Source organism: Zonotrichia albicollis, chromosome 4 (assembly GCF_047830755.1).
Source record: "Zonotrichia albicollis isolate bZonAlb1 chromosome 4, bZonAlb1.hap1, whole genome shotgun sequence".
In the NCBI taxonomy this organism is placed as follows: domain Eukaryota; kingdom Metazoa; phylum Chordata; class Aves; order Passeriformes; family Passerellidae; genus Zonotrichia; species Zonotrichia albicollis.
Window position 1 is genome coordinate 51,373,282 of NC_133822.1, and position 15,923 is coordinate 51,389,204.

A 15,923-nucleotide genomic window follows, 5' to 3' on the forward strand; every position below is an offset into this window, starting at 1 on the left:
CACACAGGGCAGGGCCCGGGCTGGCGTGCTCTTGTCCGTGAGGAGGAATCCAGCTGCTGTAGATAGCTAATGCGATAGTTGGCTCTCAGAATTAAGAGATGGGCATTATGTGTACGTTAAGAGAAGTTTTATCGATGTATAGTTATGTTATTTTGGTATGCTCTCCCCACAGTCCTCTTCCCTTTCCCCGAGTATTGCTGTCACTAGCCAGGGCATTTAGGAAAGGCAGGCTTATTAGTAGGAGGCGCGACATGGCAACACCTGGCCTCCAATCGAGGTGTAGGAAAGTGATCTCCACCAATGGACGGCAGAGAAGGAGTAAACTGTCAAGACTTTGGAGGGGGCCGAGGATGTAAAAAACAGAGTATCCATTTTGTAGCCGAGCACATGGCCGTATGGGGGCGTACTCTGGGCGCTGCAATTTTTCTTTATTCAGTCTCTTCTTGTATTCTGTTAAGGTTTAATAAACCTTTGAAACTTTAAAAGTGAGCGTTGTTTCTCACCCAGCTGTGTCTGCACACGTGGCACTGGGCTCCTGCGCAAAGGGCTCTGCAGCGCAGCGCCGTGTTCGGGGCTTTGCCTCGCAACACGGTCGCGGGGCCGCTCGGCCGGACTGAAAACCGACCCAAACGCGAGCAACTGCGTTACAAACCCGAGCCAGCCCCGAGGCTGTTACAGTATCTCCGAGGCAAAACCCACGCCTGTCCCGCGGCCACGGCAGCGCGGCTCTCAAAAGGCGTGAGGGGCCCAAAGCTCGAGAGAAACTTGTTTGTTCTGCCCGCAGAGCCACTGCCCGCTCCCAGTGCACGGGGATGGAACTGAGTGCGTGGGGGCGATCTTCGGGGGCAGCCTCGCGGTAGCCAGTGACCTAGCTATGCCGGAGGACGACGAATGAGAAAGGCTCCCCCGATACCGGCTGCCGGCTACCGCCCCGAGGGAATTTCGGTGTCTCCGCCTGGAGCCTCCCTGCCACATCCTTCACGCTAACGCCAACAGGGCGGGCTGGAGACGGAGTCACGCACAGCCAGGTCTACCTTCTATCAGGCCCATGCGGGACCGCGGCTCGGTGCCGGCAGCAGGGGGCTGGGCCGGGGCCGCGCTGCCTGCGAGCCAGGCCGGGCCACGCGGTGCCCCCAGCCCGGAAGCCAGGGCCGCGCGCGGAGACTGACAGCTGCGTGCTCCAATCGCGCTCTGCTCGCAACCAATCGCCGCGCGGGCCTCCGGGGGCGGGGCGGGGTGATGACGTCAGCCGGCGGCGCACGCTGCCCGTCCTTTTCCTTTCCTGAGAGCAACGGCGGCGGAGCGCCATGAAGGCGTCGGGCACTGTGAGTACGGGCCGGGGCTCGGCGGGCGCAGCCGGGGCCGGCAGTACGGCCAGGGTAGCCGTCGGGAGGGCGGCGGTGGCGGGTTTTAGCTCGAGAGTGGCCCGCGCCTGCCCGAACGGCTCCGCCTGGCCCGTGAGGCGGCGAGAGGCCAACATGGCGGCGGCGCCGCTCCCGCCAGGCGCGGACCCAGATCGGCGTGGGGTGGCGCGGATCGACCCGCCCGGCGCAAGGGGCTCCCTCCCCTGATGGATTGAGCTCCTTTCGTCGCGTTGTTGTTCCTTTGAGGAGCCGCCTCAAAGGGCGCGGGGCGGGCGTGGCGGTGGCTCCGCGGCTCACCCACTGAGGTCCGCCTGGTTTTCGTGTCCCTCCAGCTGCGGGAGTACAAGGTGGTCGGGCGCTGCTTGCCCACGCCGAAATGCACGACTCCTCCTCTGTACCGCATGCGGATCTTCGCTCCGAACCATGTCGTCGCCAAGTCCCGATTCTGGTACTTCGTCTCTCAGCTGAAGAAGATGAAGAAGTCTTCTGGAGAGATTGTGTACTGTGGACAGGTGAGGAATTATAAACCTAAAAGCTTCTTATGGAGTTCCAGCCGGTGTATGTGGAGGGATTTTACAGGAATTGCAGTTATGGGGTGTGAGGTTGAAATCCCTTGTCTTTCAGTTGCTGTGAAAAGGAGTGACAAGTTTGCTTTTTGAAAGTAGTGGTATATGTCTTGTAAACGAAATACAAATTTACTTACTGCTTCAAGATGATGAGTCATGTGTTGCATCTTAGACTTAGGTTCATTGTACAATATACCTTTTAAGAGGCATTTGCACATTTGTAGCCCTGGGAAAGTGGATGTTTGTATGCTTACACTCCTCTTCCTTGATACTTTAAGAACGGTCTTTAGAGCTGAAATCTTGTGGTTTTCTTTGAATTACTAAAGCTCTCTACTCTGAATTACCAAGACATATCCAGCTATCTTGGTAAGGGGAAAGAGAGCAAAGAGTTGTTTTTTGACAGTAAGACTTAAAACAGGAGTTTTGTTAGAGCTCTGAAATCTTTATTCTTAAAATTGTAAAATGGTGATAGTACATCATTTCTAACCACTTCCATGTTCTTGTGTAATTCCAGGTGTATGAGAAGTCCCCTCTGCGGGTAAAAAATTTTGGTATTTGGTTGCGCTATGATTCTCGTAGTGGGACCCACAACATGTACAGGGAGTACAGAGATTTGACCACTGCGGGTGCTGTCACTCAGTGCTGTAAGTATATGTAGCTGTTTCAGATGTAAAATAATAGAAGCAGTATACAAGCAGAAGATTAAGTCTCAAATTAGGCATAAAGCATGCTATCTTAACCCTTGATAAAATAACTGAAACACTGGAAAATTAAGGGAGGAGGTTGCCAGCCATTCCATAGATATTTATCTATTATACATGTGATAGGTGACTTGTTGCCTCTCTTTACAGTTTCTCTGACTGGAAAATACTCCCACTTCTTTTTGGTGTGTCTTTCTACAATTCTAGTAATGAGTGTTGCTATACAAACTGATAATTTAATGACTTTCCAGGTGCTCTGTGTATTTCCTGCACTGCGCTGTTAAGACAATTGAATATATCTTCCCAAGTCGTGTGAAAAGAAGATTTCAGAGATCATGGGGAATTTGTCCTTTATTGAGCAAGTAGGAGAAAAAAAACCACAGGGAAAAAGCCAATACTGTAACTCCAAGATCTCATCACCTCATTTCATTGAGAAGTAATAGTTGTCCTAAATTCAGACTGTTTTGTGAAGTATTTGAGGGATAGACCATTTGTGTTGCTGTTGATACTTGACTCCAGAATGTTATAAGCACTACAGATTGCACATAAAAACCCAAAGAATATTGTTCTCAATAATGATATTCTTGTCATGTGTGCAAATATTAAATGCATCTTGTCGCCTTTCAAAAGCTGAAGTGCTGTTGAAAGTGAAATTTAAGGTTCTACATTAATGTTCAATAATCCCTTTTAATGAACATACTGAAGGATTGCTTAAGAGACCCAAAACCCTTATTTTTCATGATACAATGACTGGTACTTCTGTGTTCTAGACTAGTTGTGACAGGTAAGTTTTAACAGGTGTGTTAGATCTTCATGGGAAACACAGTAGTATTTCAACAGTCATACCTTGTGGAGCTAGCTATGGATGTGATTTGAAGCCAGTGATTTGCACTGCTGAACAGAGAAATTTTCAGGGAGCCTAAGTTCAGATTCTTCTTCCTATTCAAAAAGCCTGATTATGTGGGATGAACATGAATTCATGGTTCTATTGCTGGTCAATTTCAATAGAAGTAAAGGTATCCTCAGGTCCTACTTTCACTTGCACCTTCCTTTTGGAAGGGAAAGTGTTTTGAAGTTCATGTGTCTTTCCAGTAATATTTCAGTGTTGAATCTGAACCACAGGATTTTTTTGTCTTGCAAGGGAGTAAGTAGTCCTAGGTATATTACTTGTGTCCGTGTGTACCTTGAAATTTGACAGGAAGATTCAAATGGCTCTTCCTGTTGTGGAGCTTACTTAGAACTTACAGGAGGAGTTTGCTGCTGCTTGTTGGTTATGCGATGTTTGTGGTATCACTTTAAATAATAGAAACAGTGGTTTTAATTGCAGCTGATCAGAAATTTTAAAAGTTGTAGATGACACGATGAACATTTCTTGAACGAAGGGCTGTAAGATTCTTGAACTGAACATGTAATAAAATTCCTTTTTAATGAGTTCTGTTGTTCTAGACCGTGATATGGGAGCCCGTCATCGTGCCCGTGCTCACTCTATCCAGATCATGAAGGTTGAGGAAATTGCTGCCAGCAAGTGCCGCAGACCTGCAGTCAAGCAGTTCCATGTAAGTGAGGCAGGACTGGCTGGTGGGTCCTGGGCCAGCATTGGATTGGAAGAGGGGATCTCTCTTGTGTGGTACAGGTTTGTTTTGCAACCAAAAATAGTGCAGGAACCAAACCTGGGTGCATATGTTCATGATTATGGTATATTATGATCAAGACTTCTGCTGCTACAAGTATTTGGAAGAAAGTCACAATAAAGTAAATACATGTTATGGTACAGAAGACATGCCTCTGACTGGCATTACTTTGAAAAAAAGAATGCAAAATTAATTAAGTCCTGTGAAGTATATCTTAAGTTGTGGATGGATTACTTCTCTAAGCATAAGGTAGTCACTGAATACAGCTTGGCCATTTATTCCAATTTATTTTCTGTTGTTCATCTGATACCTCAATTAACATAGAAACATTTTTCTTGCAGGATTCTAAAATCAAGTTCCCACTGCCACACAGAGTTCTGCGTCGCCAGCACAAACCACGCTTCACCACCAAGAGACCAAATACTTTCTATTAAATACAAAAACATGTTGTCAACTCTGTGTTGCAATAAAGGTCTTATTGGAAGCTTTCACTCCCAGTTGTCTTTTGGAGACTCTGTCCTGGTTATCTAGGAGTTCCCATTCCTGTTCTTTTCTTTTCTGTAAACTATTGGCAGCCTACTATTAACAGCTGTGATTCCCTTGAACAGGTGAGTGTTTCAGGTGCTGACTTAAATTACTGAACTATTCCATCAATAAATCAAATTTTAATAACCAACTTTCCAGGTCAGAGATGTCTGTTGTTGAGCTGCTGTAAAATCCTGCTTCCATTTTGTCCCTTTGGCACACTAAGTGAACAGTTGAGTTCAGGAAGAAGGCAGGTTCTGGTGCATACAGAACTCAGACTTAGCTGTAAGAAAGGAAGACCTCATAACTTCAGTTAAGCTGCTTCAAAATTTAAGGACTTGAAGCCAAAATTCTAGTTCTAACCAGAACCTTTTCAGGGATGTTACACACCACTCTGAATAAGGGATGTGTACGGAGGTGCCTGTGCCTAGAAAAGAAAAGTGATGAAGTATTAGGCAGATTTATCCTTTTCTATTAGACCAGTGAATGAAAATGATGACAATTTCTATATCCAAATCCTTAGGCTGCTTACTGTTCACAGTAAGAAGCTTGCAGACACTGTAGTTGTGGTTTATTTAAAAGGCTGCTCCATACCTAAAGGTGGTGCTTGCATCTGATGCCCATTTTCAGTGGCGGTGTTTCCTGAGGCAGTCAGCTACTTAGTTAAGTACGTGGGTCATGCCGGTGTAAAAGAACTGATGCTGTGTCTTGTCCAGATTTCAGCTTAAAAACAGCTGCAGGTGCTGTTAGAGTGCAGGGAAATACTGTGCAGAGAGGGAGCTGGGATATGTGTCCTTTCTGGGTTGACTGGAGAGCTGCCACTCGGTCTGGAGCGGTGCTCCCAGTGCAAGGGTGGGTAAGTTCTGCGGAACTGGGTCAGTCAGCGTGCCCAGAGAGCTCCCATTCCGCGGCTCAGCCTTGTGCTCCTCATCGCCCGCACGGAGAATGAGTTCAGGCAGCTCGTCTGTCTGAAACACGAACTGAAGCAAATGGGAATAATGTGGACAATCCACCGTATGCCCAATCGCAAGGGAGGGGGAAACTGAAGCCAAAGTAGCTGGAGGGCTCTGTGGGAGTGAAAGAGGCGGGAGGAAGGGCCTCAGAAGGACCTGGAGCTGTAGAAGGTTTTTAGCTGTACGTACAATTTAGCAGGAGCGTGTCTCCGTTCCGCGTACACCGTGAAGCGCAGGGCGGCGGGCGGGAGCGCCCGGCCAGCAGGGGCACGCGCACACCGGGGCCCGGCGCTGCCGCGCGCTGCCGCTGCCCCGCCCGCCGGCCGCACGAGCGCCCGCCCGTCACGTGACCCCTAGCCGGCCGCTCCCCCGTTCCGCCGGTCACGTGTTCCCTCGCGCGGGAGGGCGGGCGCCGGACCCGGAAGTGGCGGCCGCTGCGGAGGCGCCGGGCGGGATGGGGGAGTCGATCCCGCTGGGAGCGCCGGTGCCCGTGGAGCAGGCCGTGCTGGAGACCTTCTTCTCCCACCTGGGCATCTTCTCCTACGACAAGGCCAAGGACAATGTGGAGAAGGAGCGGGAGGCCAACAAGAGCGCGGGCTCCAGCTGGCTGGCGCTGCTGGCCGGGCTGGCGCACCTGGCGGCGGCCGAGAAGGCCTATCACAGCATGACCTTCCTGGGACAGAAGCTAGGTACCGCTCCGGGGAGGGAGGGACCGCCTCAGCCGGGGGGCCTGCCCCGCGCGGCGCTCCGCGGGTGCGGAGCGGGCGGCCGGGAGCTCACCGGCGATCGCAGGCGCTGGGACCCGCGGTCCCGGGGGCCCTGCCTCGGCGGGTCCGTGCCTGTGCGTCCGAGACCCGCGCTGGCTTGGTGAGAGTCCGTGAGCCCGCTGGGAAAGCATTAGTGCTGCCGCTAAGGAACGGACCAGAGGACAGAGGTGCTGTGCAGTTGGCACGCTGGCTGCTGTGCCACACGCTGCATCTCTTCCCTGGCCAGCGGGCACCTACCCGCCCTTCCCAAGAATTAGCCGGAGGTGTTTCTGTGCTGAGATGCTCTGGCTGAGATATAGGCAAACATGACCTTCCTGGGGTGACCAAAGCGTTAAAGCTTTTCCACCTTGCATCAGAGGTGTATGTGTGCAAGTACTCGGGGCTGGAGGTAGGTAGCATCCTAGGAGTTGTTACCCATGCAGATACTGCAGGATCTCAGGAAGCTTTGGCCACGATAGCAGCTGCTTCATGTTTATCAGTACATGAGTAGAAAATTCGAAACTGGCACAGGATGAGCTTTCATGATGCTACCCTCTGGGCAAAGCTGCTTATTTTCTTTTTGAAGTGCAGATGGGTATGGAAAATGGATCAAAGGATATGAGTCTCATGTATAGCACATTAAACCATCCAGAAAATTCAGCTTTGTTACTTAAATGATGACTTGGAACTATTATGAGATCTTTACAGCCAAAACTCTGACTGTAAGGCTGACTTTAAAGAGTGAATTTTGTGCTTGCAGAAAGGATGAAGGTGACAACAGAAGGGGCAAAGTTTTGTTTATTTATTTACTTCATGAACAACTGAAATAGATGATTCTTCCTCCTGCCCGTGGCTGGGGGACTACTCCTGTGTTACAATGGGAGCTGTTTCACTATGATAGCCAATTCTCTACCTTTCTACCTCAAATGTGAGTGGTCACCTTTGAACATTATATGTGTAAAAGGAATGTGGAAAGAGCTATCCAGCATTACAAAATTTATAAGCGGTTTCAAAGAGGCACCTAAATTTGGAATCTTTAAAAGATCCAGATTCAATCTCTGTGGTCTTTGCTCTGCTGCAGCTGTTGACTGCCTGAATGGCACATTAGGTCTTCTGTAAATGGAAGCTATGAAATAAGGCTAGTACATTTGTACAGTCTTTTTGTAATGTCAAAGTTAAATATCTTTGACCCTTTACTCCTCTCTTCTATTTTAAATTCCTCATAGTGTTGAGCAGGTAGAAAGGAGCGCAGAGGACTTCTTGTCCTCCCTCCTGCCCTCCAAGTTTTAGTTATGGATTAACCTGCACTGTGATCTCACTGGGATAAAGTGTGATTATTTTCCCTTTGAGTTCTGGTTTATATTTAGATTGTATAGGGACTGGTAACATTTGATTTGTACACACAGATGTCATATGGCTCCCATTTAAATGTTGCTTTGTGAATTTAAGTGCTTCGTGATGGAAGAGGGATTGTTAAGGGAATTCTCTGGAAAACATCTAGAATTATTAATAGGAGTGGAGGCTATAAAAATTTGATCAGTCAAGTCACTATGATTTAATTCTTCTGACTTCCACAGATAACAGTATTTCCAGGTTATGTATCATAGTAGCAAATTTAACTGAACCCTGGGTTTCTTAAAAGTCATGTCATAACTGAGGCAGCTGTGAAGGAGTTACTGTTTTACAGCAGCCATTGACTGCTGAGACATGAAGTGGGACAAGTGTAGCTTGCATGAAATTACATAAAGTGCTTCTGAGCATATGCTCTGTAATTCAGTTACGTGCAGAATAAAACACTGACTTTTGTTTCTTTGTTAAAAGAAGTACTGTAATTAAACAATGCTTACAAACAACTAGATCTATAATTACAAGCATTTTCCAGTGTTGCTGTCTATCTTTGCTGTCCCTGGATTTTGGTAATACCTCCATATTTATCTGAACAGGTGGTCAGTCATTCTTCAGCCGCAAGGACTCCATCCGAACCATCTACACATCTCTGCATAATGAGCTGAAGAAGGTGGTGGCGACGGGTCACAATGCACTAGGAGGAACAGCTCCTCACTTGGAAGAGCTGCTTTCTCACCTGTCTGAACAGCTCTGTTTTTTTGTTCAGGCTCGGATGGAAATTGCTGACTTCTATGAAAAAATGTACACACTCAGCACCCAAAAGTTCATTAACTCTGAGGAACTGGTAAACATTTTGGAATCCATCTTAAAGAAATACAGTTCAAGGTCAGTGTTTCTTTGCTGGCAGTACGTACTCAGGCTCGTGATCTGTCATACCTGATGTTGAAGTTCAAAGCAAACCCAAAGACTTTGCTGTCCTTTGACTGCTGAGCAGCACAGTCCCTTCACAAATTCATGTGTGAAGTCTGTGTTGGCCTGCAGCATCAGATGCATAAAGTTTCTTCCAAAGAAGAAAAATAACAAAGGGAGTCTGCTCATGGTGTACTAGGAGCCTTCCTCCCTATGCATGTTCATTTCCAGGAGAGAGGAGGAGTGATTTTCCTTTTATAAGATGCAAGGCTTATTGTACTTTTTTCTTTGGTAGGGGAGAGGAAACAAGCCTTAATTTTGTGTGGGCTTCAGTAAAGGTGGCATAAATAAATCAAATACTTTTGTGACAATCTTACTTTTTAAGAATATATGTCTGCTTAGATCTAAAAGCTACACCACAACCCTCCTAGCTGGGAGGGCTTTATGGTGCTCTGTTACCACTTTTCTCCAGAGGTCTTGGAGCCAGTAGGAGGAGCACCTCTGAGACTTTGGTCCTTGCCACTGTGGTTTCTTGAAGTTAAGATTTAATAGATCCTGTTGCAAAAATCCTGGGATGTTTCTAAATGAGGGTAGGTTGGGTATTTCACATCTAACTTATGTGCCTTGAAAGTGATAGCAGTTTAAAAGAGAATTTTTGAATGCTTCTCAACACACTCAATTTCCGCCTCTTCATTTTAAACCAAAAAAGGTAGCCATTGTAGGAAGTTAACTGTCAGATGTGGTTGAATTTCTTTAAATTGTTGTTAGTGAAATAGTGTCTAAGACTTTTGAGGAGAATATTCATAGGTCTTAATCTTTTCAGTTATGATTTTTATAGTGTTCACCTAGGAAAAATGAAGATAATTCAGTGCTGCTTTCTGATATTCCAAACAGAAGCACTACAGCTGATTCCCTTATTTTTTAGGGATACCTTTGGCAAATTGCTATGTAATTTTGCAATTTGAAAATCAAAACTAGTCTATATGATCTTAGTAGTGATGTTTTTCAATTCTTGGCTTGTGATCACTTAAAATATCAGGGCTGTTAATCCAGTAAAAACCTGAAATTTAGATTTTTTTTCCTTGGTGTGATAAACTTTAATGAGTAAAGGGAAGTAAGTTTAGGGTTTTGAGTGGGTTTGTTGTTGGCATGTTTTGTTTGGTTTTTTTTTAAAGTTGATTTCTCTTGCACACTAACAGCTGCCATCTGTTCTAAGGATGTGCTGAATCAACAGCACTGTTAAAAATCTGAGGACCAAAATTCTTACTTTGATGAAGAGATTGGAGACTATACCTGCATATGACACATTTTACTAAGTTATTTAAATAAATTTCATTGGTACATTTGTACTTCTAAGGCATTATCTGTTGCATAATATGTTTATATAATATATATTATGTAACTATATATATATAATAATATCTTTAAAAAAAAAAGCAATGTCTCTTTGGAAAAAATACTGGTGATCTTGCTTTGGGTTAACAAGCAGTCTTTAAGATGGAGACAACCTAAGGTGCTGCCAGAGCTAATTCAGTAGCTGCAGTGTGCTCCTCCCCAGTGACATGCAGAACATTTCTGGAAAAAGTGGGAATAGTGATCTATTCCTTTAGTCCTTCCTTTTAGTTTCTTTCTATCTCAAAAGGAACAGCAGAATTGTCAGTTAACAAGACATATTATTTGTATCTGAAATATCATTAATTCTCAAACAGTTTAAAGCTATTTTGTTACTATGTTATTACTACTTATTGCTGACTTGTTAATTGCCAGTACTCTACATTTTCCTTTCCATTTTTCTGTAGAATACATCTGGAGGAGTAACTTCTCCTGAAGTTTTTAGCTGTTGGTTTGGGTGGGATCTTAAATAATCAAAGCAGCATCAGAAGCAAGATCCTTTAAAAGCTTAGTATAAAATGAATAAGTTACTATAACACCTATTTTAATGTAATAATTTTTAAATGTTTAATGTATTTTATCTAGTCAGCATTGTGTTATATGTACATGTATGTGTGATCTCTGAAAGGAAATAAAAAGAAAATGTGGCTTCTTCACAATCTGCAAAACAAAACTAGCATCCCTCTGCTTTCAGGAATGATTAGGGGGAAAAAAAATCAAATTTTCAATGTGTTCTTAAGTTTTTGACACACTGGCTTATGAAATATTGCAAAACCTCATCTGTTTTATGTGATACTGAGCTCAGTTGGATGCTTCTGCATTATAAAACTCAATTACAGCAGTTAGACTTAGTGCATAACTCATCAGTTTTCTCTGTAACCATATCAAGCTTCTCAGCTGTAGCTGAGGTGTGTATTTTTTGATTAAAACAGTTTAGCAAATCCTGCTAGACAGTGCAACATTGCCATGAAGTAAAGTAGAAGTGGAAAGCTGTACATCAGAATGTTAATCCAGGAGACTTTGGCAGTGCTGCCTTGATAAGGATTTTTAAATTGATTTTAAAATGGAAGAAAACTTTCTTGATCTGACTGCAAATGTATTTAAATCACTGTGCTGTGTGTCATTTGATGGGACTGCAGCAAATAATGTTGCATAATGTTTTTTGTACCCTCCTAAAATACAGAGCAACAAAACTGTTTTTCTGGTGAATACCAAAGCCATTGGAAAGATTTAATGTTGACTGTTAGAAATTATTTTTTGTTGACTGTTGTTTAAGCTCTTGTTTGTTCAGAGAAATATAAATATGCTCTGGACTTCTCAGCCCAGCAGAGTGGCCAGCAAGCACTGGCTCTCTGCTCTAGCAGCTCAGCTGGGGGTTGCTGACATGTGCTGGGTGCAGAAGGTGCCTGCTCACCAGCCAGGCTGCTTTGCCCAATGTGGTGCATCAGCTGGTTTATGATACTCTTAATTTCATTTTCTTCCAATAAATTTGGACTTGAATCTTAGTAACAGATACTTGCAAATTTTGGCTTCCAAAAAAAGAGATGCTTATAGATCAGTGATCAAATAGTCAGACATTTCTCACGAGCTAAAGGAAAAGTAGTGGAGAGGGGATGAAAAGCCTGACATTTTTATTCTCTCTTCTGGTCTACAACAAAATGAAGTGTTTTGATCTTGAACCAGCTGTTTCCAAAACAGGTTGTATTTGTTGTGTCCTAGAAGCTGACAGGAATAATGACATTGCTTTAGTTTTAAAAGCTGGAAAAATTCTGTATTTATTGTTTTAAACCAATAACAAGACCCAAGATATTTTTCTGAAGTGAGATGATAAATTTGTCTTTACTTAAATGGAAGCCTCATCAAGTCTTGTCTTTGAACTGTTCATTGTTCTTTATTAGAAACCTCTTTGAATCCTTAATGCCAATGGGAGAACTTACTAAAAAGGCCACTTCTTTCTAAAGTTATATATTTTACATTACAGTTTTTCACTGTTTCGATCAAGTTATTGCTGGTGTTATAAATTGCAAATAACTTCAGTATCATGGAAAGAGAGGTAAAAAACACTGCATCTGTATTTTTTCTAAATGTCAGGGGGAAAAGTGAGAAGAGAAAGAATTAATTATGGTTCCAGACAGCAAAACCAAACTCAGCCTGACTTCTCATAGCTCCCCTATGTGAACAATAGGTCTATAACATAATTCCTTTGATTTAACTTAATGTCTTACTGCTGCTCCAGAACCATCAAGACAAATATGACTGCCAGAAGAGATTTTAAATTGGAACAAGATCATCTGAATTTAAAAAGAAATGATGTTATAGTAGTTCATAGATGAAGATAAACTGTGATTGTTGAAGCGATGAAATGTAACTCCTTACTTTGGTAGAGAAATGTCCGACAGGTGGTTTTGTCAGATGTGAAACGCTGTTTGTTTGTAGAATTATTTACCCTAATTATGTAAAAAGAACTGTTCTTTAAATTAAGAGTATTATTTTTAGATTTACACTTTGCTCTGCTTTGATGTTTGATCTTTTGTCTGTTAACTGGCAAATACTATCTGATTATTTCACCATTGTGTGCAGCAGTTCTCATGTCTTGACTAATGTTATGTTTTTTAGATTTCATCATCCAATCCTCAGTCCTCTTGAAAGCAGTTTCCAGCTGGAGGTAGATGTGCTTGCACACCTCTTAAAGGCTCAGGCTCAGATCTCAGAGTGGAAGTTCCTTCCATCCCTGGTCAACTTGCACAGTGCTCACACAAAGCTACAAACTTGGGGCCAAATTTTTGAGAAACAGCGGGAAACCAAGAAGCACCTGTTTGGAGGGCAGTCTCAGAAGGCTGTGCAGCCTCCACACCTCTTCCTCTGGCTCATGAAGCTCAAAAACATTCTCCTTGCCAAGTTTAGCTTTTACTTTCATGAGGCTCTTAGTCGACAGACAACGGCATCTGAAATGAAAACTTTGACTGCTAAAACAAATCCTGATTACTTTGGGAAAATTTCCAGCTTCATCCGGAAGTACGATGCTGTCAATGTTTCCTTAATTTTTGACAATCGTGGATCAGAGAGTTTTCAGGGACACGGTTATCATCATCCCCATTCATACAGGGAAGCCCCCAAGGGCGTGGATCAGTATCCTGCAGTGGTGTCTCTGCCCAGTGACAGGCCTGTTATGCACTGGCCCAATGTCATCATGATTATGACTGATAGAACCTCTGATCTCAACAGTTTGGAGAAGGTTGTTCACTTCTACGATGACAAAGTCCAAAGCACCTACTTTCTGACTCGCCCCGAACCTCACTTTACCATTGTAGTTATTTTTGAGTCCAAGAAGTCAGAAAGGGACTATCATTTTATTTCTTTTCTCAATGAAATTTCACATTCCCTTAAGAACTCCAAAGCTTTTGCAAGTTTGAAACCTGGATCCAAAGGGTGAAGTACAAACTACTTAAAAGTTGTCAAGGCGCTATGCTAGCCTTGAGGGAGCTGTAGCTTTCAAAGTTACATAAATTTGTGATTCTCAGAGTCTAATTGAAAAGGAACCATTTTTTTAAATGTTATAAGTTTGGTTTTTTTTTTAAGCTAACCGACACTTGAAGAAAAGTATTTTTGGGCAGTACTTGGTGGGGCAACTTCATTGTGGGGTGGTAAAGGGCCACCATAGGGTTTTTTGGTGTGGTTTTCAATTTCCAGTATGATTTATTTTTTTAGTCCACAGTTTTGTTGCCTGTATCAGAAAGGAATATATGCACTTTATCATAGTCTGATCATTGACTGTCTTCTACAGAGTTTATTGAAAATGTGGTGAGGATGGAAGATGCTATCTTTTCAGAAAACTGCATTGCCTGACAGAAATGATTTCTGGGAACTAAACACTGATGCAAGGGAATATTTTAAAAAAGTGAACCTGCAAAGACACATTTTAAATAAAAAGATGAGAATCAGAAAAGTCACTACTGTTAATTATAATTTAGTTTCCAAATTGTTTAAAATGATAATTGAGGTCTCTGACACTCTGTTAAGCACTGGTAATCTGTTCTGAAGGCCCTGTGTCATAAAGCTTGGTCACTGCTCCAGGACTTGGGCTGGGGCAAGAAAAGCTGCAGCATGGCCTGGAAGGCTGGTGTGTTCTGGAGTGCTGTGACAGTGTGGGGCCAGTCTTGGCTCAGGCTAACTGAAGCAGACAAAGTGAATTTGAGCAGGTGTTCTAGAAGCAGCAGCTCCATGGGAAAAGCACCAAGGCTCTTTTCAATTTGTGCTTTTTGCCTGGCTAACTTAAAAAAGGTAGTAGAAAATGCCCTTTCTGAATGATTTCTTGTCTAATACGCTGTTAGTATTGACCTAGATTTGTTTTCAGATTTTTATAACTATTTTTTCTCTCTATTCAGTTTTAAATAATTACACAATTAAGCCAAAACACTTTGGGGATTTGGATTTAAATATATAGCCTATGCAGTATGTTTACCTCATTCTTTCACCACTTCTAGGCTGCAGGGTTGGAATAAGTATGTTTTCTAGTTACCCTGAAAGTGCTTTAATTTGGAAATGAGGGTTTCCAAATACAATAAAGGGGTCAATTTGGCTGTGCCTCTAGCCTTACATTGCAGGATTCTTCTGACTGTTAGCTATGCAGTTGTGCACGCACTTTGACAGGGGTTCAGGAGAACTGATGTATATATAAGTGTAGTAAAGTAAGGTCATATACTGTGTAATGTATAATAGCATCATCAGGTTGGTTTTAAAAGGGAGTTTAAGTCAAAATGTTGGTTTCTGTTAAGATTGAACTATAAAAGATACTTTTTCAAATGTGTCTTTTAATGATCCCCTTTCTCTCCCACAGAAGGTTGTGGTAACTTGTCTTGCCTCTCTGCAAATGCTGACATTTTACAATCACATTCTGTTCTTGAAATACAACTCTGACTTTCCACTCTGTTCCCAATGGAACCTTCCTTGCTTTGCTCTAACTGTGTATAGCCTGTTTTGAATATCTGTGGTACTGCCTTTTACCTGAAGTCTTGGTCTGACTGCAGCACCACTTGAAAAAGCTCTACTCTTTGCCACTAGAAAATAACAGGAGTTGCAAATTTACCAGCAGTTGGAGGGCGCCTGTTTTTTGTAAGAGTGTTACCCTTTGCAGCTTGAATTACATTTTAACAGGACAAAGTTGCAAATGACAATACTCAGAGAGTTTGTGTGCTTCCCTCTGTGGGACAGTGACCTTGTAATAACGTGTAGTTTTGACTTCTTCAGCCTGAGTAACACAAAAGAAACTGTCACCAGAACTGATTCCCAGTCTTCAGCAGTGTAAATAAAATGTTGTACAAAATCTGTCTGCCTGTGCAGTACTTCCCTGTCATAGTGTCTGTGGGAAAGGGGAGAGAAAACTGGAGGAAGAAACTCTGTGTGGTACAGACATGTTCATTTCTGAGTTGGAAAAGGGGCTGCTAGTCTTTGAAGCAGACTAGCAGCTTTTGCTAGTTGCTGAAATGTCTAGAGGCTGTTCCCAGTGTTTTTTATGGGGAGAAGAAAAGGGGGTGACTGTTCAGCAGACTTGGTAGCTCACATCACACTCCTGTCATTGTTCTTGGCAAATGGTGTCTCAGAAGGGAAGGTATGCTGGGTGATGTTTTTGTGTAGGAGGAGGTGGTTTGCTGCAGTTTTTTTCTTCAGAGGATCTTGGTGAAGCAATCACAGGAGCCTTGTGACTTATGGGTAAGAATTTAAGAATATTTCAGTTGATGAAGAACCAAAGGGAACCATAACCATTACTCTGTGGTGTGTGCAAGGAGGGA

The 15,923-nt window shown here is 43.4% G+C and overlaps 2 protein-coding genes, 1 long non-coding RNA gene and 1 other non-coding gene across 5 annotated transcripts; 3 read left to right on the top strand and 1 right to left on the bottom strand.

The window, feature by feature from the left end:
* The first annotated feature begins 1,164 nt into the window (after positions 1-1,164).
* On the top strand, positions 1,165-4,753 carry RPL18A (ribosomal protein L18a). Its single transcript, XM_074539799.1, has 5 exons — positions 1,165-1,325; positions 1,697-1,876; positions 2,445-2,574; positions 4,078-4,187; positions 4,604-4,753. The coding sequence occupies exons 1-5, from the start codon at positions 1,308-1,310 to the stop codon at positions 4,694-4,696; spliced, it is 531 nt and encodes a 176-aa protein (XP_074395900.1). The 5' UTR covers positions 1,165-1,307; the 3' UTR covers positions 4,697-4,753.
* LOC113460399 (small nucleolar RNA SNORA68) lies at positions 3,170-3,301 on the top strand. The gene has a single exon (XR_003382245.1). It is a non-coding gene; the product is annotated as a small nucleolar RNA SNORA68 (small nucleolar RNA).
* Positions 4,728-6,167, bottom strand: LOC141728843 (uncharacterized). The gene is made up of 2 exons (XR_012580073.1): positions 5,930-6,167; positions 4,728-5,767 (listed from the first exon to the last, which is right to left on the bottom strand). It is a non-coding gene; the product is annotated as an uncharacterized LOC141728843 (long non-coding RNA).
* KICS2 (KICSTOR subunit 2) lies at positions 6,112-15,459 on the top strand. Of its 2 annotated transcripts, XM_074539793.1 has the most exons (4): positions 6,112-6,429; positions 8,430-8,503; positions 8,582-8,718; positions 12,751-15,459. In XM_074539793.1, the coding sequence occupies exons 1-4, from the start codon at positions 6,195-6,197 to the stop codon at positions 13,565-13,567; spliced, it is 1,263 nt and encodes a 420-aa protein (XP_074395894.1). In that variant the 5' UTR covers positions 6,112-6,194; the 3' UTR covers positions 13,568-15,459. The 2 variants fall into 2 exon arrangements, with proteins under 2 accessions (XP_074395894.1, XP_005480617.1); XM_005480560.4 differs by having other exon boundaries at positions 8,430-8,718.
* The last annotated feature ends 464 nt before the right edge of the window (positions 15,460-15,923 follow it).

Coding starts and splice junctions, on each gene's coding strand:
- KICS2 (XM_005480560.4), top strand. CDS start 6,195: ATGGGGGAGTCGATCCCGCTGGGAGCGCCGGTGCCCGTGGAGCAGGCC. Junction 6,430..8,429: donor CTTCCTGGGACAGAAGCTAG/GTACCGCTCCGG, acceptor TTATCTGAACAG/GTGGTCAGTCATTCTTCAGC. Junction 8,719..12,750: donor TTAAAGAAATACAGTTCAAG/GTCAGTGTTTCT, acceptor TATGTTTTTTAG/ATTTCATCATCCAATCCTCA.
- RPL18A (XM_074539799.1), top strand. Junction 2,575..4,077: donor GGGTGCTGTCACTCAGTGCT/GTAAGTATATGT, acceptor CTGTTGTTCTAG/ACCGTGATATGGGAGCCCGT. Junction 4,188..4,603: donor CTGCAGTCAAGCAGTTCCAT/GTAAGTGAGGCA, acceptor TTTTTCTTGCAG/GATTCTAAAATCAAGTTCCC.